This window comes from Hippocampus zosterae, chromosome 1, assembly GCF_025434085.1.
Source record: "Hippocampus zosterae strain Florida chromosome 1, ASM2543408v3, whole genome shotgun sequence".
Classification (NCBI taxonomy): domain Eukaryota; kingdom Metazoa; phylum Chordata; class Actinopteri; order Syngnathiformes; family Syngnathidae; genus Hippocampus; species Hippocampus zosterae.
The window spans coordinates 31,040,487-31,060,232 of record NC_067451.1 but is presented as its reverse complement, the minus strand read 5'-3'; the positions used below and the strand labels follow the sequence as shown (position 1 = coordinate 31,060,232).

At 42.3% G+C, this 19,746-nt stretch overlaps 4 protein-coding genes across 7 annotated transcripts in view; 2 read left to right on the top strand and 2 right to left on the bottom strand.

Annotated features, from left to right (window-relative positions):
• Window positions 1-1,087: 1,087 nt before the first annotated feature.
• commd5 (COMM domain containing 5) lies at window positions 1,088-4,883 on the bottom strand. Its single transcript, XM_052076449.1, has 7 exons — window positions 4,656-4,883; window positions 4,385-4,545; window positions 2,804-2,832; window positions 2,669-2,719; window positions 2,066-2,161; window positions 1,904-1,979; window positions 1,088-1,355 (listed from the first exon to the last, which is right to left on the bottom strand). The coding sequence occupies exons 1-7, from the start codon at window positions 4,774-4,776 to the stop codon at window positions 1,254-1,256; spliced, it is 636 nt and encodes a 211-aa protein (XP_051932409.1). The 5' UTR covers window positions 4,777-4,883; the 3' UTR covers window positions 1,088-1,253.
• Window positions 4,864-12,396, top strand: fam199x (family with sequence similarity 199, X-linked). Of its 2 annotated transcripts, none has more exons than XM_052075216.1 (8): window positions 4,864-4,998; window positions 5,520-5,726; window positions 7,375-7,594; window positions 8,063-8,227; window positions 8,310-8,471; window positions 9,468-9,651; window positions 9,927-10,021; window positions 10,100-12,396. In XM_052075216.1, exons 2-8 carry the CDS (start codon window positions 5,533-5,535, stop codon window positions 10,271-10,273), a joined length of 1,194 nt encoding a protein of 397 aa, XP_051931176.1. In that variant the 5' UTR covers window positions 4,864-4,998; window positions 5,520-5,532; the 3' UTR covers window positions 10,274-12,396. The 2 variants fall into 2 exon arrangements, with proteins under 2 accessions (XP_051931176.1, XP_051931168.1); XM_052075208.1 differs by having other exon boundaries at window positions 9,918-10,021.
• A 186-nt stretch (window positions 12,397-12,582) lies between these two features.
• smim19 (small integral membrane protein 19) lies at window positions 12,583-15,414 on the top strand. Of its 2 annotated transcripts, none has more exons than XM_052077030.1 (3): window positions 12,583-12,862; window positions 14,740-14,864; window positions 15,109-15,414. In XM_052077030.1, the coding sequence occupies exons 1-3, from the start codon at window positions 12,759-12,761 to the stop codon at window positions 15,171-15,173; spliced, it is 294 nt and encodes a 97-aa protein (XP_051932990.1). In that variant the 5' UTR covers window positions 12,583-12,758; the 3' UTR covers window positions 15,174-15,414. The 2 variants fall into 2 exon arrangements, with proteins under 2 accessions (XP_051932990.1, XP_051932987.1); XM_052077027.1 differs by having other exon boundaries at window positions 12,585-12,874.
• Window positions 15,218-19,746, bottom strand: part of pld7 (phospholipase D family, member 7) — an 11,050-nt gene continuing 6,521 nt past the window's right edge. For both annotated transcript variants that reach the window (XM_052073913.1, XM_052073922.1), the window contains 9 exons: window positions 19,468-19,646; window positions 19,072-19,252; window positions 18,886-19,000; window positions 18,683-18,810; window positions 18,431-18,622; window positions 18,212-18,351; window positions 16,553-16,718; window positions 16,314-16,413; window positions 15,218-16,233 (listed from right to left, as the gene is read on the bottom strand). In XM_052073913.1, the coding sequence (XP_051929873.1) occupies window positions 16,031-16,233; window positions 16,314-16,413; window positions 16,553-16,718; window positions 18,212-18,351; window positions 18,431-18,622; window positions 18,683-18,810; window positions 18,886-19,000; window positions 19,072-19,252; window positions 19,468-19,646 (1,404 nt within the window). In that variant the 3' untranslated portion in view covers window positions 15,218-16,030. The remainder of the gene's footprint in view (window positions 16,234-16,313; window positions 16,414-16,552; window positions 16,719-18,211; window positions 18,352-18,430; window positions 18,623-18,682; window positions 18,811-18,885; window positions 19,001-19,071; window positions 19,253-19,467; window positions 19,647-19,746) is intronic.

Genomic DNA, 19,746 nt, shown 5'->3' with positions numbered 1-19,746 from the left:
GCGCACCAAATCCAGTAGACACTTAAATAGCTTCTTCCCTCTAGCCATTAACTCCTTAAACAGTCACTGACGTAGTCACTCTTCTTGTACTACAAAATGGTACTACAAAACTACTGGTTACTCTAAAATGGTTCAATGATTTTGTTGTTTATGATGATACTAGTGCAGCATGTTATACCGGAGACAAATACCTTGTGTGTTCTACATACTTGGCCAATAAAGATTATTCTGATTACATGAACTTTGGTCAGTCGTTGCATAAGAACAAAAAAAAAAGACCCATTGTACTATCTGGTGTACATCATTTGAGCTGATGGTCATGACTATTTAATGAAAATATCAAGAAGTGCTTTTTAATTTCATATTAAAAGCCTGAAGCTAAAATGCACAGTTTGATAATTGTGGTGAAGTCATTTTCATCCAAATTATTTTGATTTTACGACATTATCAGCATCACCTTATGCAAATCAGTTCTATTTCCCGCCGTTTCGCAATGAAGCTGTTTGGTAATCTGGAAGCCGTGGGTGTGATTATGTGTTTCGATGATCTGTGCCCGTAGTAACGGATCACATAATATAGGTCGGCCAGTCTAGCCTGTGAACTCAATCCCTCCCATAGACATTAAGGCTGATGGACATCCAGCAGATACACGCAGACCCCCTGACAAACTGTTACTGATGCAAGTAAAATGAGAACACAAATGATTCGTCTAATCCAAGAACACAGATGCAAATACTGAAGGGAACTTGAGAACATAAATTCCCAGCAATATTGTATTATGAAAGAAAGAATTTCTGTTATACTGTTATATTAGTAAAATGTGGTTTAATTGGTAAAAGGTCATGTTCAGAGTGACATTCAAAATGAGTCATGTTTCAACCAAAACAAAAAGTCATGCTCATGTTCATTCTTAGACACACGTGTGTTTTTGTTTTGGCTTTGTTAAAGTTATATTGACCCCAAGACACCAGGTAATGTACACATGCTACTGACACCCAAACAAACATCATGAAGTACTGTAATCGTCCTATATGATCACGACAAGATCTGCATTGCCATCATATTATCCATCAATCAAACCATTAAGTAAAGGTTGCATTTGTTTTAATAGTACAGTGCCACATTACATTGTCTAGGTGTACCTAATGTTGTGTTTGGTTTGTGTACAGAATGAAGACGTAAGAAGCAAGTAAGAAAAAGGAAATCAAGTTCTCTTAACACTCTTGACGCTGTCATCAGTTCTGGAGCATTTATCAGTCTTGGATCCTAAGAATACTCCTCTTCTCCAGATCATTCATCTCTTTGAGGATTAGAGCCACGTTGTAGCGCAGCTCCTGGAATTTAGCGGGTGGCACCTGGACAGGAAAACAATAACATGTTAGTTGATAAATGTACACATCAGACATTTATGCTCCGCTACTATTCTGCAACCTGGTTGAATAACACTTGCAATTTGGTGCTGCAGCACAAGCCTTCAATTCATGCATCAGCCTCCAACCTGTACTGAGGAGCCTTGAATGGAGTGTGGCGCCCCCTAACGACCAAAGTATCTTACTCATTTCGAGAAAGCTTGAGTTTTAGTTTTCAGACTTGGTGACAGTAACAATTTATACAGTACATTATATTACAGACCATTCTATAATGCCGCACAATGGTTAAGCAGTTTATAAACTGTATTAAAATGTTGCAACTTTCGTGCCTTACGTGTGCCTTACGTGTGCCTTACGTGTGCCTTACGTGTGCCTTACGTGTGCCTTACGTGTGCGCGGGAACAATGATAATACAATGTACATTTTGATATTGCTGAATTGTTTCCATAGTAACAACGTGGTTTATTTTACTGCACATGGATAATGCCCAAATTCCAGATCAAATTTAAAACAAATCATCCAAGTACGGGTACCTCAAATTGGTGAAAACATCCATCCGAAAGTTTCAGGTGCATCAAGACAGAAGGCTGCAGTGCTCTCGCCAATGAGCTGAGGAGACACAGGCGTCAAATTTACTCTCCAAGACCCACAGCAGAAAAATATATGTAAGTTGTTTAGCCTCATTTGCAGTGTACCTTGTAGAAATGGCAACATCCACTCTCCATTTAAATTCATGTATTGTAGGCAGATGGGGATCCCTCTGAGAAGTTGCCGCTTCCAGAGTTGTACGGCTACAGTTGTTCAAGCGAATGGTATTAAAACTAAATAAATAAATTATGTTGACATATTAAGAAAAACATGAAGACATCTGCTGCGAGTCTAGGTTTAGGTTGTCACTGAGTTTTCCTATGTGAGAATGACCTAAGGTGTACATCACAACTGGAACTGGAGCATCACCCTCAGAGCCCAGACCTCAATCCCACCTATGAAAATGTGGAGGGAGGCTACGTAGCACAATCAGTTCCAGTCATACTTCCCCGTCTCCTGTGGTGTCCCTCAGGGGTCTGCCCTTGTCCCAATTATGTTCAATCTGCATATGCTCTCTGTGGGTCATTTCACCAGCCGGCAAGCAATAGCTATTCATTAGTAGGCTATGACACATTACGCTTTACAGAGGAATAAACCATAACTTCTCAACAGTTGCTCCAACATCTGCATTACCACAGATGTATTTGTATTATTCTTGACAGGGTGATAGGCAAAACAAGATGCAACAAAAATGAATTGTAAATACACACCGATTTCCAAAAACCACACTGCAGAAATCTGTGATAAAGTCTTCTGGTATCCTGGTGTCAAGACAATAAAGTTACAAACAGTAAGGAAAGTTGAAGCAATACATCCACATGGTGTAATCAAGTCTTGATACTAGCCTTAGTTCTCGAAGATCTTCTTTAAAGGCCTACAAAAGGGACATACGTATTATGAGACAGTTGCTTTCATAGTAGAAACACAACTCTGCACCAAACATAAAGTTGAAAAAAGTTCACATAAAAACAATCTGCCCAGGGAAAACATGCATACTCCACAAGAAAGACTGGAGCTGAGATTTGCTAGACCAGTCTGACTGTGAGGTAGATGAGCTCTCCACTGTGAACTGAAAAAAATCCCCTCTGATGTTATTGTAAGAGGCACTTTTATTGTTATTTTGTTACTCAAAATATTTCCAAATACGTACTGAAAACAAATGGCAGTCATTCTGGCACTATTTCTTCTCTTAATTACTTCTGTAAGCGTTCACGTCTGGAATTTTTTTTTTTAAAGTGACATAAAAAAAAAACCTCACAAATCAAATGGGATTAAAACATCCTTAATGGGACACGTTTAAGAGCAGTGTTGTGGAAATCAAATGGTGTAAATTATATACAGTACAGTGTCAACAACTCAAGTCAAGTCAACAGTATTTATAGAGCACTTTCAAACAGCCATCGCTGCATACAAAGTGCTGTACATGGAGCGATTTAACATACACAATAAACAGTAAGACGAATCGGTAATAAAGGCGGTAGAAAGCACCAAGCAGTAAAATCAAGAACAAATCTAAGTCATGCTGAGTCGAACGCCAAAGAATACAAGTGAGTTTTGAGGAGGGCTTTAAAGATGGGCAGCGAGGAGGCTTGCCGAATGTTCAGTGGGAGGTCATTCCAGAGAGATGGACCAGCAACAGAAAAGGCTCGATCCCCTCTGAGCCTCAGTTTAGTTCTTGGTACTTCTAACAAAGACTGGTCCACAGACCTGAGGCGCCGGGCAGGTGTGTAGGGGCGGATGAGCTCCGAGAGGTAAGGTGGCGCGAGATTATTCAGAGATTTGAAAACAAAGAGGAGGATCTTGAAAATAACTCTAAAAGGAATGGGGAGCCAGTGAAGGGATGCCAAAGTAGGTGTTATATGCTCCCTCTTACGAGTACCAGTCAAGAGGCGAGCAGCGGTATTCTGGACCAGCTGAAGGCGCTTAATGGAGGACTGGCTGACTCCAAAGTACAGGGCATTGCAGTAATCCAGCCGGGATGTGACAAAGGCATGAATTACTGTCTCAAAGTGTTCATGTGAGAGGAGAGGAGAGGTTTTATTTTGGCCAGCTGTCTAAGGTGTAAAATACCTGTACATACACAAGAACCCAAACAGAAGGAGACATACAAATAAAGGTGCAATTCAGGATTTTGATATACAGCTTTGTGTACCTCAAAACATCAATAAAAAGAACAACTCAGAGAAACAATAATACAGTAACACTAATAATGTATAAACATAATTTAAGATTTAGTGTGAATTTGAAAAACGTTCAGTTTTAAAAGGTCAAATTTCCAAGCGTCACTAAATAATTCTGACCGCCAAAAAACGTTGTTTTTTTGTTTTTTGTTTTAAATTGAGTACCGGTACTTAAACGTTTAATCCATCACATTTTGAACCAGAGGTGTAACCCGTAATAATTTTCAATATGGAAAACAGGCTCACCTCCTGTTTAAGTAATGACTGCGGTATCCGAACAGCCTCGGCCAACAATCTGTACATTCCAGCCACAATGTGACTGAGCTTCTGCTGGGGAAAGACACTGTTCTCTGCTATTGACTTCATAGTGTCCCTGCAGTCTTTCCCCTCTAGGGCATTCACCACAGCTAAAAATACAGAATGCACAATCAAAACACAGAATTTGCTTGCATACACAGTACATCAACATGGTATCGATTTCCTTGTACTCTCCAATGACTGTCAACGAGCAAAGTACCTTTCAGTAATTTTCGAAACATCTCTTGCGCCACATCCTTTAGATTTTTTGACATCGACTCGATTTCAGGTGGTATTTTGCCACCCAAAAAGCTGGTGTCCTTTTCTTGGGTCAAAGACATTCTTAAATACTGGCTTCAATGTTGTACTTAATAGCCTCTAAACTGTAATAACAGTCATGTCAGTCATGTTTTTTTAAGTGACAACTTCCGCCTTACGTCACATGATTTTGTGAACTGTAAATCTCGCGATGATTCATTTCTCGCGTTGGCGATGGAACTCGTCGGTGGGTAGGATTTGCAAATGGAGGTCGCGGAAAAAGCTTAGACATTGAACGACAATAGGTTGGTGTTTTCTGTCTGAGTATTTCAACGATTTAATGTGTAGTTAATATGTTTAGAAATACTTGTAGGTCAGCAATATCACTTTGGTATAATTTGATGGCTTTTGTCAGCGCCCCGTTGGCATTTAGCAATAGCAGAAAGCTAACGATTATGGCCAGCGCGGTGTACAAACAACACGTTATGATTTACTGATAAAAACAATAACTGACCGAAAATTGCACTATCGACAATATTGATATGTCGTTCTATTATACTGACTGAACGGCTGCAGATTTGTTTTGATTGATTTTAAACGGTAACGTTAAAACAGCAACTTACACATATGTGTTTAACGTATAAGCGGTCCTGTAAAACAGCTGCATAGCGTAGAACAATTATTGTCCTAAAGGTCATTATGAGGACATTTCTAAATTGATTATGTAGCTATAATTAAATAGGATGAATATTCGAATTGAACTTAATGCAATGCTTCATGCAATATGTTTGGTGGTATTTATTGACCATGAATATTTTTTCCTCAGGTACATTTACACCATGTCAGACTCTCTTTATGAAAAGTTTCTGGCCCCAGAGGAGTATGAGAAGTTTCTGGCCCCAGAGGAGCCGTTCCCTCTTCTCTCACAGAGAGCCAACCTCAGCGATGTGGGGACCCTGGATGTCAGTGATTTCAGCTGTCAGCTCTCATCCTGTCATAGGACTGACCCCCTACGCCGCTTCCATGGCAACAGGTGAGTACAATATTGTCAAGGGAACCTTGTGAAGATGTGGAACTCTTTATGCTCTGGAGGACCCCAGTTTAACATTTACTAAGAGGCACTTCAATTTTGCTGTCAATCATGCTTGAATCAGAATGCCCCTGACTCCACACCAGCAATGTAGACACCCAATACATTCTATATTTATTGTTTTGTTTTTATGTATAATGCTAACAAATTCATATCAAAATTGTTTTGGAGCAATGTTCTCGTCTCTATTCTAAAATATTACTGAACTTTATTCATAGAGCACTTCAAAAACAAATTTGCCTGCGTACAAAGTTGTGTTTTTTGTTATTGTAAAGTGTCCTTGGGTTTCTTGAAAGGCGCTTATAAACAAAATGTATTAATATAATTATTATTACATGGCGTAAAAATTAGACCTACAAAAATAAAGATTGTTAGAAGCACAAAAACAGCAAACACGATCAAACAGTAAAACAATGCCTTGTCTCATGCTACGTGAAAAGTTACAGAATAAAGATGTGTTTTTGGGCAAGTTCTAATTATAGACATGGGGAGTGGCGGGGCTTCCATAACATGTAGGACGTCATTCTAGGAGAAAGCATCCTTTTTGCTCAATTGGACATACACTATTAATGACAGTCAGAACGAACGTCATTCGCATAGCAGGAAATACAAGGCTTCTGTAAGATGCAACCCATTGCCAGCAAATACAATGAAAACAACAAGGGCCCCTAAAGTGAACCCTGTGGAACATCATACCATAGTCGGTCCAAGTGGGACTGAGAGCAACCAAGGCTAACACACACACACACACACACACACACACACACACACAAAATTTCTAAAAACTCACACACCAAATGACAAAAGAGGACCCTGGTTGTAAATGAAGTATGCTAGAATGAAGAATGCAAAAGAGGAACAGTACATTCACCGTCTTCATTGTGACCTGTTGTAACTTTCATATGCTTGTGCAGGAGTTTTTTGCCTCACTCAAATTATCCTCAAAATGAGGGTAGTTCGAGCGTGTTTTTTTTCTCCCCCTCTCCTTCACTTGTGGTTTCTATGTGACTTTCGGGTTGAGTGAACGCTGGCGTGTTTTGGCTGCCGCTGCTCAACCCGTATTGCTTGGTGTTTTTTGTTATTGTGTCCTTGGGTGTCTTGAAAGGCGCTTATAAATAAAATGTATTGTTATTATTATTATTCCTCGTAAATGTACAGTTGTCGGTCGTCAGTGCAATCAGAGCTCTCATAATAAAACGATTTCTAAGACTGTTGGTTCTAGCTTTGAATGTCATGCAGTGTGTGCCAGAGGATAACTGCGAGTGTCCAAGATGGGTCACTGAGGATCTAAGTTGCCGTCTATTGCAGCAAAAGCTGCAGAGTTCCACTAAGAAATGAAGCAAGGGAGCCGGCAGTAATCCTCTCTCCTGTGGTGGTGACCCATTGGAGCACTGAAAAAACAAATGCAAAGGCAGCATGTTGTGTGGTGCATAGAAATTCAGGAAGTAGGAATGGATCTCCATCACAGATCGACGACCCTCTGTATTCCCATTTGAAGCCTTGTACATGTATCATACTCAGCTTTTTTTTTCGCCATTCCATTTCTGAAGATTTGCCACGTGAATTGATACCTTGACTTATTGATCTGCAGGTGGAACCTCACTTCCTGTGGCACAAGCGTGGCCAGCTCCGAGTGCAGCGAGGAGCTCTTCTCTTCTGTATCTGTGGGTGACCAGGATGATTGCTATTCCCTGCTGGATGACCAAGAGCTGACGTCTTTGGACCTCTTTCCCGAGGGCAGTGTTTGCAGTGATGTCTCCTCCTCCATCAGCACCTACTGGGACTGGTCAGATAGCGAGTTTGAGTGGCAGGTTGGTTTGTGGCACAAGAGCTTTGTCAATCGTTTTAACAAAACTATGTAAAGGGGTCTTGTCTCATCCTGCGAAAGAAATATGTGATGGTGTAGATTTAAATGAACAGATTCTAATGAACAACCACTCACGATGGACGGTCATTGCTTCTTCTTTAAAGATCAGGTATGAAGTAAACTTGGCCACCAAGCTTTTGAGTAATACATAGAGCTAAAACTACTTCAAGCATACTTTCGTTCATAGTTAGACCCGTAGCAATTTACTAAACAATGAAAATGTTTATGTCCGGGAGGGTGTATCCCTAATGATACAATATGAGTAAATGAAAAGTCCACACCTATTTACAGTCCATGTCTAAGAATGGTCAGTTTTTTTTTTTAAATATGTGATAATCCGGTTACCGTGTTTGGCCTTGTTGGAGGTCTGTGTGCGTTGCTAAACTCCTCACATTCTTCATCTATCCTCCAGCTGCCAGGAAGTGACATCACGAGCAACAGTGATGTTCTGTCTGACATCATCCCGAGTATCCCCAATTCACCTTGTTTGGTTCCCAAAAGGAAACCAAAGCCCCACGCCCACCCTCACCGTAACCTGGACGAGTTGCCGTGGAGCGCGATGACCAATGATGAACAAGTAATGCTACTGAAACCTGGCAGATTTGTTCATATGTCAGGACACCAGCAAGTGGCACACCGACACCTGCTTTGTCTTTCAGGTGGAATACATCGAGTACCTGAGTCGTAAGGTCAGCACAGAGATGGGGCTGCGAGAGCAACTGGACATCATTAAGATCATCGACCCATGTGCTCAAATCTCCCCCACGGACAGCGAGTTCATCATTGAGCTCAACTGTCTCACTGATGAGAAACTCAAGCAGGTGGGCCACGAAACACTGTCCCATAAAATTGGGATTCTTTTCATTTTTTGTGCAATAGGTGCCATTATGGTAATAAACACCAATTATACTATTTTGGTGTGATGTTAGAAGGTGGAGTAAATATAGATTTTCCCTTTTATGGCACCATCAATATTTAGCACAATGCATCTTGCCCATTTGAAAAATACCCCCACTCCCTCAAAATTACAGAAAAGCGATTTTCTGTAAACCATTTTCACAGTATTGTTTGATTTTCAGCACAACAAGCATTCGCAAGTTGTGGTGTGAAAATATCTTCAAACTTTGAATAAGCTGCTGGGCTAATCAGTAGTTGAGAAAGCAAATAATCAGTATCAAAGATGCTATTTTAACTGTTTAGGAGAGGACGTTTCTAAAGGAGTGATTTAAAGTAGAACATGTTTTCTTATTGTTGAAAACACATTACGGTGGGCCAACCAATGCAAATGAGCTGAAAATAGAAGTAGCCACCATTGTAGGACAGTGTTTCATCTTTTCTGCACTATTTCAATCCATTGAGAAAAAAAAAACATGAAAATCCAGTGTCCCTAAAACGTTTCTGTCTATTTAAAAAAAGAAGTAATTTCTCTGCCTTTTTTTTTAACCATCAAGTGACGAGGTACATATGTCAAGACTATTAACTGTTGTTAGAAATGCCCAAAGGGAATAGAAAGAGTGAATATTAGTGCATTGTTAGTCATAGAACAAATCATCAAATCGTGGCTGGGCAGTGCTTTGTTTATATTCATTTTGTAGAATCAATTTGGCCAAAACAATATAATGTTGACGTTGATTGGGTACGGTGTAATTCGTGGCATGTCCGGGCAGTGTTCAAGTACAATATTTCCCTTGACTGAGTAACTGTAGAGAACTATCTTGCCCACCATATAAAAATCCTTACATCATGATGAGTGCCCTAAGAAATGAGTGAAGGATTTGGACGTAAAAAACATTGGTGTGTACACGCGCCATCCCCAGGTACGTAGCTACATCAGAGAACACGGCCCGAGGCAGAGGGCCAGCAGCACCAGGGAGGCTTGGAAGAGGAGCAGCCACAGCAGCGCCAGCGCCAGCGGCGTCAGCGGGGCCAGCAGCAGTAACGCCAGCATGGTCAGCTCGGCCAGCTCCTCCACCAGCTCCACGGCCTCCAACTCTGTCGCAGGTATGGTCGCCACCGGGGTGCCCCAAAGGACTTCTTGCAATTTGATGTGTCGGTTTTAGTTTTTGCCATATGAAAGAGTTTAGGCTTCAAATTCTTTCAAATACAAAAACACACCCCAAAAAACTCTTATTCAATATATATACAGGTATTTTTTTTAAATCAGATTTTGACAATTGAAGTTAAGCAATGTTCCTGGTAACATTAAACCCATTTTTAAATTAGTCAAGCTTTTATATGAACAAATTTCCTGTCGTGTTGTCCTCCAGGTGGAACAGCTTCTGCCTGCAGCGGAAGCAGTGTTGCTAACATTAGCAGAGCCCACAGCGATGGCAATCTTTCCAGCGCTGCCGAACGCATCAGAGACTCCAAAGTAAGACTGCTTTTTTCAATACGCCGACCCAAATGTATTTTGCTAAGCGTCTCTGGTCACCTCCTCGCCTCTTTATAGAAGCGTTCGAAACAGCGCAAGCTCCAGCAGAAGGCTCTGCGCAAGCGTCAGCTGAAGGAACAGCGTCAGGCCCGCAAGGAGCGTCTGAGCGGCCTGTTCCTCAACGAGGAAGTGCTATCGCTGCGGGTAACCGAGGAGGATGACCACGGGGACGACCTGGACATACTCATGTGACACCAGTGAAGCAATCAGTGCTCCCTCGAACGCCTACTCTTGCCACTGTAGAGTTTAGCATGCTTACTTAGTTTAGTGTCAGACAACACCACCCTTTGACTTTGCTGTTACAAAGATCTTCGAGGAGCGAGGGGTAACCATGGTCACTTTGACAGGGTTTGACGACTCCTTCCAAAACGTGGGGGATATTGATACTGACGTTACATTTCAGCATGGAACTAAAATGCACTTTAACCATGTAGGTGGACTATTAATTCTTAATGTGTCCCAAATAGGGTAACACGGTAAACCCCCACGCATTTCCCCAAGAGAAAGTAATAATTGTGCAAAAACAAACAAACAAAACAAAAAAAAGCATATCGCCCTCTACTGTTGACTGAAAATGACATCACCGTGTCATTGCGAACTTCACAGTTCACCGGTTTTCTGGCTTTGGTCTCGTGGCGTTCACAATGCAAACCTGAGGGAAGATTGACATTAATTTCATTGGACAGCAGAGGACGGTATAAGATTAAACTGGCAGAGTTCTGCCATGAATGAAAGTGGATGGATGGATTCATCTGTGTGATTCTTATTCCTCCAACACAGTTTTAATCAAATGACCATGTATAATTGGAAAGATTTTTTTTTGCCATGATGTCCCCTTTAAGAGCAAAATTCAAAACGGGCCTTTGATCCACAAATCGAAATTGTGAATTTTGCCGTTCAGCTCCCTGTACCAGATCCACAAGTTGAGCAAAAGTAAGGATTTTCGATCCCACTTTTTTTTCCAAGATAGATACCAATATGAATACTGTATTCACTCTTTGAGTCTTCACCGATACCAAGTACAGATATTTGTGCTTCTTTTGATCTATACAATTTTACTGATGACAATGGAACATTTTGATAAAGATGATGATTCACCAATGTGCCAATCTGCTGCAGAGTAGCACCATCAACTGCTAAGAAGTTACTTGACCTCTGCCCCCTCCCCCACCCCCGCCCTGGCAGCATTGGCAGCCTCCGTGAGTACCCGATACCTTAAAATAAGGCCAGTATCGCCTAATACCAATACCTGTGACCACTACTCGCCCATCCCTAGCAAAAAGTACTGAACCGTGAAACAGTTTGACACTTCGAGATAACCAAATTAAGCTCACTGGTAAAGGTTACTGTGCATTTTGGATTCATCCTGAAATTTCACTGCTCAAGTCCAACATTTTTGTGAGTTAGTGTACATCTAAATTTGGCTACTGTAAGTTGAGAAGCTTGGACATTGTAGAAGCTGAATTTAGCTGTGCTAAGCTAACCCGCTGCTAACTGGGACTTCAGGAGAGAAGTGGACTATGCTGAGCTGGTGTGCGCTGATCTTCTAGCTTCTGTTCCATTCCATCGTCAAGGCTTAGGTGGAGCACTGAACACACTGCATGTTATCGCCAACGCCTCCTCTATATGATTCGGTAAACTTCAGCGGTTCTCCTCTTCCACTACAGCCGTTAACCATGTGTGCTGTAAATAAATGCATATTTACTGCCTGTTTCTGCTTATCCCCAGCGGTAAAGGTTTAATTCAGTGTTTTCCCTCTCTCCTTGTGTATATTACAAGAGTAGTGGCGCTATTGAAATTAACCATATTTTTAGTCATAGTTAGACTCGTTTTGTATTTTTTTCAACCGTGTTTCCCCTCCAGATAGCACTCTGAATGTAATTCTACCACGCTCAGTGAATGAATTGACGGTCTCCCGCAAGTCTTAGGACAGGTTAGTGTGCTCACACAGCTGCCATGGTTTCTGATTTCTAACATCAGGCTAGTAATAACTACTGCTTGATGTACATAGTTTTTTTTTGTCTCTCAACTTCTACTGTGATGTGTTGAACCAATTGTGATGTGTTGAACCACTTAACAGCCTTGATACTTTGTCATATACTCTAGCTTTGGCTCTCACCTCCCTTGAATTTTTTTTAAATTGCAATTCCTTTCAATGCAGTTGTATCTATTCTGTAGTGTTTTACTAGTAAAATTCTATTTTGGAAAAAAAAAGTCAGATAATTTTGAAAAGAAAAAAGTAACAATGAGATGCAGTGAAACTGTAAATAATGTTTTGCTGATAATAATATTAAAATTATGAGGAAAACATATCAGCTGTACTGTACTTGTTTTTATTCGCTCACAAATCACAATGAAAAAGACCATCAGCTTGTGTGGCAATACTGCATATTTATTCACTTGCTTACATTGTAGGGTAAGTGTAAACAAGTATTTTAGGAATACATGGAGACATTTATTTCGATCTTTTTGTATATTTTGAAACTTAGTCTACCGGAAACGGGAAGTGTCAAATACATGACGTAATTGTGTTTACAACGGAGAGTAGCTAATTTCCCGTTGAGCAGAATACAAGCTGGTTACTTTATTGTATCAAATGTTTTATATTCCTGTACACGACTGCTAGCGCATAGCTTTTCAGACAGTTCATCGTTTGAGCGCTTACGCCGTGTTTTGCATGGGGGGTCACGGCCTTTCCATCGACTACTCTGTTCATGAAGCCTGGAACGAGGCCACCAACGTTTACCTGCTGGTTATTCTGGTCAGCTTCGGCCTGCTCATGTACGCCAGAAAGTGAGCACACGCTGTTTTTTCTTCACTATTGCTAGATCGTTACCTGGTCACCCTAATACTGTACAAAGCGGCATTCCATTTTTTTTCAAAGGTACAATTTGGCAACCTTTTACACTCGAATGAGCCATTTCATTTATTTGCTGGGCTGTCGGACAGTGTGACGCATTATTTTGAGCGACGAAAAATCAAACAATCTATCCATAATTTTATTTAAATATTTTGAGATCGCAATCTTAAATTTACATCCGCAATTAAACAAACTAACAAACACAAATAAAATACTTTATTCAGACAGTGTGCAGTTTTGGTGTCGCTGGTATGCCGCCTTTCAAATCTGCCCGCTAACACGGCAGGTGCTCTCAAACGTGTATGAAGAAGGCCAATGCGAAGTCTGATCACCGAAATTGCACACGGTCTGAAGAAAGAAGTTGTGGTGTCGCGAGGAAAAATAACAAGGCAGTTTCCTCTCCTTCCATTTTCATTAGTATTTTTATGTGAACATTGCCAACTATTTGTACAGTCAAAGAGCAAAACAGATGTGATACACGTTTGTGAGACAAATAACATACACTTGCATTGGACATGTATAATTTATTTTCTCAACCTCCGCAGAGCCCCAACATAAGTATAAAAGAGCCGCATGCAACTCCGGAGCCAAGGCTGTCGACCCCTGCTTCAGCATTTAGTTTCTATTAGTTATAAGTAAAATAAGTAATCAACCATAACCTAGCATGATTCATCCAGGTCAACCTTAATGCAGACAGTCTAAAACGCTTAATCAAATAAATAATATAACCGTGATCACATGTCATCAAAATTCATGTACACATCTCTGCTCATCCCCACTTCAACTTGTGAAGCTATTAGAAGAACGACCACCCTAACATTTTGGATTTGACAGACAATTTTTATTTTATCTCCACAGAAAAGGCTGAATGTCGCATTGATGTCACAAAACTGATGAAGCACCATCAAAATGTATGTGGACATGTCAACTTCAACTTTTGCAAATGTCAGAATGATCGCCTCAATATTTTGGATTTTATGAACCTTGAAGATTTTCCTCTCAGTTATCACTCACTACAGAAGCTTAATGAGGAATAAGATGATCATCCACAAACCCAACATATTGTGGGGATTGTTCTATTTTGAGAGTTTAAAGTGGGCATAAGCACAGATGTCCAGATTAATTTTGGTGACGATTAATCACAACTTTCTGACGTTGAGCAACGTTAAGATATTCTCTATAGTGAGCGTCAAAGGAGGAGAAAAATCTTCATGTCCATAAAATCCAAAATATTGAGGCGATCGTTCTGACATTTTCAGAGGTTGAAGTGGACATAAGTAGACAGACATTTAGCTTTTCTGACATTATGCCACATTAAGATTTAATCCCCTTACCTCAAGCGTTTTTGACTTTCCCCAACCATACCATTTTTTTCACTTACCGGTAGATCATTTATTTGCAATAACATGTACTACTGTGTTTGACACAATCTTCGGGACACTCGCGTTCCTAAAACGACATATTGCTGGTATCATGAGCAAGCCACATACCGACAGTTTATCCCTTTTCAGGAAAGCCCCAAAACAGCATGTTTGTTCAACCGTAACCATTGCATCATCAAAGAGCACAAGTCATTTTTAACAATTTAGATAGGTCAGCAATTTTTTTAAATGACACCTGTACTTGTGGACTGACCAATAGTAAAGATATGTAAAAATTAAGAGTTAATCAGTTGTACATGAAAATAATCTGTGCGGCATGCTGGTTGTATGCATGTTATTTCCTGGAACGCCCCCCCCCCCCCCCCCCCGCAACCCCCAACCCCCAACAACTAACAACTCTTGGTTTGTTCATGTAGGAATAAACGGAAGATCATGCGTATCTTCACCCTGCCTCCCAGCGTTGGGAGCAGCCCAGAGCCCAACTTCTATGACAGCCTGCAGAAAGTCCGTCTGAGACAACAGTTGGAGATGTATTCTCTAGGTTGGTATCAGTTTTGCTCCTCGTTTGAATTCAATGGTTCCCAACCTTTATTGTGAACTTGAGAAATTATCTCCTAAAATGTCCTAACTTCTGTCTTTGACTTGTCCGTGCTTCCATGTACCATATTGAGCAAAAATATTTTTGTCGCAAGCAATTCTGACCCGTGAGTGAAATTGGATAATTTTGCACTGCACTGGCGAGGAATCCTTCGTGGTGTCCTGAAGTCCCCTCTTCTGTGTTCCAGCTCGCAAATATGATCAGCAACAGCATCAAGGCCAGACAGACAGTGTTCAGCTTGCCATGGAATAAGAGGTCTTGTCTGGACAAGAGAACGACAAACAATCCAATTCTTTTGCAGGGATGCATGGAGAAGACCCGACCAGTGACATGCATTAGTGAGGAGCCAGTTGTCACTTGAGAAACTTTTGTCACATGCTGGGAGTACGTAAGTGAATCGATGATGTAACATAGTGTGTGATAGATTTGCTCCAAGTACAGTTCAATGTTTTTAAGTGCAATAAACATGTACCGCTACTTTATTCAGTGAAAACTCCAGTAACATGTTTATACATCCAGGTCCCTTATTTTTGCACACATGATATATATATAAGCGATTGCATTCAAATGCAATATAGCAACTATGATGACATGATGAGATGGTCACATTTGGTTTCGAGACATTCCTTCAATTATCAAGTGATACAGAGATCAATAGTTTTTTGAAAACCACGTTTATCTACTGACCTAGTGCTTGGAAACATCAAAGCAAAGACAAAGACAAATCAAAACGCCCACTCAATCAAACCCAGGCATACTGCAAGTTTTGCCACAAGAACTGACCGATTACCGGTAGGTAGCTCAATCGGTCCAATGTGGATTCTGTGGAGGTAAACGCACTTCCACAATGCTCCAATTTGAGAAAAAAAGGTCAAATGAATGGGAAATAACGTGCCAAACATATACAAATTGCTCCGGGCAAAAAAAACCCAAAACAAAAAACTGTACAGCTCAGGTTGGTAAAACTAAACACACAAACTGTACAAAAATAGAATTTGAAAGCAACCATAAGAATAGCAATTATATACAAACGTTTCCCCGCGGCCTCCCAAAATAGCAAAAAGAAGCGATGAAGATGCAGAGACAGCAAAGAAAATCCCGTCAATAATTCAGTGTGGTATGCGAGGGCAGACTCTGACGTCGGCGGCCGACAGCGAGCTTGTGTAATGGGAGCCCCAGTCTCGGAGGAAGAGCTCTTCTGCTTGGCTCTGCAGAGTCCGCTGGCCTCGTTTGACCTCGGAGTCGGTCTGGTTCACAACCAAACTCACTCCGGCGGTCTGGGTGAAGTAGGTCTCGGACCAGTCGGATGTGCCTGTCCACACGGGGAAAACGTAACTTTAAACGTAACATCTGCGGGAATGGCTGCGGCAAGAGGAGGAACGACAGACTGACCGATATAGAACACTCTGTCTGTGACCATGTACTTGGCATGGTTGACTCGAGCGAAGGGGAGCTTCATCTGCTCTGCTGTTGAAGGCACTGTGAAAATTTTCTGCGTTGAAACACAGAACAAAGAAAGAAATAAAAGGAAAGGTTCACATTTGTACTGCCGGAGGTTTGCCAAATTCCAGGAATTGTCAATGTGACAAAGTCTCCACCCGTTTGCCAAATGATGAAGTTCAATTACACACCACTTCAATGTCACATTTCATCGGCGGCCTGTTGAGAACCAGCAGCGACTGCAAGAAGGTGAACATGGCGGCAGGCGACTCCTGCCAGCAGCTGACCAGGAGACGGATCTTCAGACCTCGAGTGCAGGCTGCAGCGCGCAGGGCAGTGTCGATGGCGGGCCAGAACCTGAGGGTTGGACACCACCACCACGGTCTCAAGGCGGAGCATTTTTACACCGTTACATTGTTTTGGTGCAGGGGTGTCCAAACTCAGTCCCCAAGGGCCGCTGGCCTGTCTCGTTTACCGTCCCTCCCTGATGCAACACACTCGGGATCATTAGCTTGCTTCTTCAGAGCTTCAAAGCCGATCCTTTGAACCAGCTGCGTTTCAGCAGGGAGGGATGGAAAACAGGCAGGACTTTGGCCCCTGACGACCGAGTTTGGACACCTCTGCTTTGGCGTGTCCCACGTCGGGGGCTGTGAAAGCAATTTTTTTATTCAGCACCGCTAATACTCCGTCACCTTAACCGTAGTGTTTGTGTGTCCCACTGATCCTAGGAGCCAAGTTGTCTGGGGCTTGATGCCCCGGACAGGGTCACCCATGGCAAACAGGTCCTGGGTGAGGGACCAGACAAAGCACGGCTCAAATGATCTTTCATGATTTGATTTGATTTGCTCCTCTTTCGTCTGCTACTGCTTCAGACAACAAAGTGTATGCAGGAAATTGGTTCAGATTGCACGATTGTCTGTGTCTCATGTGATGTCTTGTATTATTTTGTCATTTTATTTGAACTTTTCTTTTGGTGGCACCCGCAACGGCTCCTCTTGTTTTATGTTGTCTTGAGAGGTAAGAAATTTCATCTGCGCACATTTGACAATAAAGTTGTCCTGACTTGACGATATATGAATATATGAATATATGAATATATGAACTATATGAATGACTCGGTTTCCTTTGCCCGGATGGGGTCACCGGGGCCCCCCTGTGGAGCCAGGCATGGAGGTGGAGCTTTTAAAAATATATTTCTCGTGGGACAACACCGATGACTTTGTTAGAATGTAATTAATTAGTATACTGCTCGTATATAAAGCGTTGACTGTGATAATAAAAAGTTCATTATTCACTCCAAATAAGTCAACACACAGCCGTTATTGTCCATAGAACTAAGGGGTAAAAGCCCTGCTGGGCAATAATGGCAGCCATGCAAAATACTCACTTTGGACATTTTCTCAGACATGAATGATTACGTGTCGACTTACTCTGTGATAGTCGTACCAGTCTGCTGTTATATAAATTGCACACTAACTACTCAGGTCCGATTATGCGGCCGTCTGATTTAATCGGCCCATATTAGGTCTTTCAAAATCTGGAATCGTCGGCAGATTTTTTTTTTTTTTTGGATCTAAAAATAATATTTAAACATTACAGCATAACACAGAGAAAAAGCCAATTTTTCTCTCATGTAAAATGAAAGAAACGACAACCTGCCTTCGGCCTTACTAACGACCTCTCTTTGTAGTAAAGTGTCATTTCTCCTTTGTTGTCCAATGAAACAATATAATGTGGCATGTGGTAGGAACACTAAATTAGAGTTGTCCAAACAAACAACTCATTCGATAGAATGCATATTGCCAGGCTTATTACGACTGAGACGGACGGACAAATAAGGAGTCGGTAACCTGAGTGGCTCGGTGAACTCAGACAGCGGAAGGTAGTTTGTGACAGATACGTAAAGGAATTCCCGAGCATCTTCGATGACGGACAAGATGGTGGAGAGATCGCCTGAGCGTCCGCGCGCCGAGATCTGCGGCGGAGCACTCTGGAGAAGAAACGAGCCAAGGAAGTGAGAGATTGAGAAATTTCAACCGACTTCTTCAAAAAGTGACGGTTGAACTCACGGACAAGTAGACTCGCGCCGGGACTCCGTTCAAGTTGACCTGCAGAGGATGCTCGGAGCTGGACAGGGCCGTGAAGCGAGCTGGCCAATACGGCGGCAGGGATCCATTGAGGCTCCAGTAAACCTCAAAGATGCGAGCTGCGTCCTGAGTCAGGCAGTCGCAATCCTCCACGGCGACGCCCACCTCCTTCACCTGGGAAGCACAAAGCGTTCCAAAAATACACACCAAAAAAGCTCCTCTTCTCCCTTTTACCTGATTCAAAGAGCACCAGTCCATGTTGGCGCTACCCAAGTAGAAGTGCTTCTGATCAATCACAAGCATCTTAGTGTGCAAGATACCTCCAGATAAAGACTTGAGATCAACCTCCCTGATCTTGGCACCTGACCGGAAAACAAAAGTTGCAATCGTCAGCGCGAGGTCATGCGAACGTTTCGAACGGCGAGGCCTTGATATACCCGCCGCGGCCAATTCACTCGTGTCCCAAGTCAACGTCTGAGGGCCGTTCACGGCTATATTGAGGTTCACATGTTTAGAAGGGAGTTGCTTGAGTTGCTCAAAGACCTGCCTGCCCTGGAAATATATGACGTGACATCAGAGGGCGGGGACGACTGTCACACGAGGCCCCGTGCCGCTCTTCTTGCCTGAGTGTCGAGCGATTCGGCAAACTCGGGATCGTTGCTCCTCAGTGACACGTAGTACCCGGCGACGCCGACCGAGCCGTTGGCCTTGTCCAGCAGCCTCAGCCAGCTGGCCGTCGTGCTCTGCTGCGGCGATGGGCTGGATGGGTACAAACCCACGGGGATGCTCTCCACCAGATGAACTCTGAACATGTAAAACTCATTTGAAGTGCAAACGGCAAATAAACTCAGTACGGCTCTTTTGGTTGTAAATGCTTTGAAATGTTGTGTCGTGATGTGAAGCACATTGACGGGCCATCCAACATGGGAGTAGCTCCCCCTGCCCCCCCACCCCCCCACGTTTCATTTCTGTTGTAAATAAGCAACGTGACCGGAACTACGGCAATTGCAATTGCTCACCTGCAATCCCTGCTACACTGCTCTGTGATGGGGCTAATGCCCTCCTGCCAGTGCAGCTCCAGATGAGCAGCGAGCTGGCTGACCGACATGGGAAGGCCAAAGCGCCACGCGTGCATACCAAGAAGCAGCAGAGTGGCCGGGAGCAAGAAGAAGAGGCCGAAGCCACCGCATCGGGATCTCTGCAAAGAGATGGGCATTTTTTTGTTTTTAAACCTGAAGGGAACAGTGAGTGAAAATGAACACGATCTTAGCGACAAGACTGACAAACATCTTCGGAAT

What these genes read in the sequence shown, in the direction of transcription:
- commd5 (XM_052076449.1), bottom strand. Translation starts at nt 4,776, where the DNA reads ATGTCTTTGACCCAAGAAAAGGACACCAGCTTTTTGGGTGGCAAAATA. An exon ending in GTTTCGAAAATTACTGAAAG is followed by an intron (nt 4,546 to 4,655) that starts GTACTTTGCTCG and finishes CTGTATTTTTAG; the next exon opens with CTGTGGTGAATGCCCTAGAG. An exon ending in GAAGATCTTCGAGAACTAAG is followed by an intron (nt 2,720 to 2,803) that starts GCTAGTATCAAG and finishes TCTTGACACCAG; the next exon opens with GATACCAGAAGACTTTATCA.
- fam199x (XM_052075208.1), top strand. Translation starts at nt 5,533, where the DNA reads ATGTCAGACTCTCTTTATGAAAAGTTTCTGGCCCCAGAGGAGTATGAG. An exon ending in CGATGACCAATGATGAACAA is followed by an intron (nt 8,228 to 8,309) that starts GTAATGCTACTG and finishes TTTGTCTTTCAG; the next exon opens with GTGGAATACATCGAGTACCT. An exon ending in AACGCATCAGAGACTCCAAA is followed by an intron (nt 10,022 to 10,099) that starts GTAAGACTGCTT and finishes GCCTCTTTATAG; the next exon opens with AAGCGTTCGAAACAGCGCAA.
- smim19 (XM_052077027.1), top strand. Translation starts at nt 12,759, where the DNA reads ATGGGGGGTCACGGCCTTTCCATCGACTACTCTGTTCATGAAGCCTGG. An exon ending in CTGCTCATGTACGCCAGAAA is followed by an intron (nt 12,875 to 14,739) that starts GTGAGCACACGC and finishes TTGTTCATGTAG; the next exon opens with GAATAAACGGAAGATCATGC. An exon ending in GTTGGAGATGTATTCTCTAG is followed by an intron (nt 14,865 to 15,108) that starts GTTGGTATCAGT and finishes TCTGTGTTCCAG; the next exon opens with CTCGCAAATATGATCAGCAA.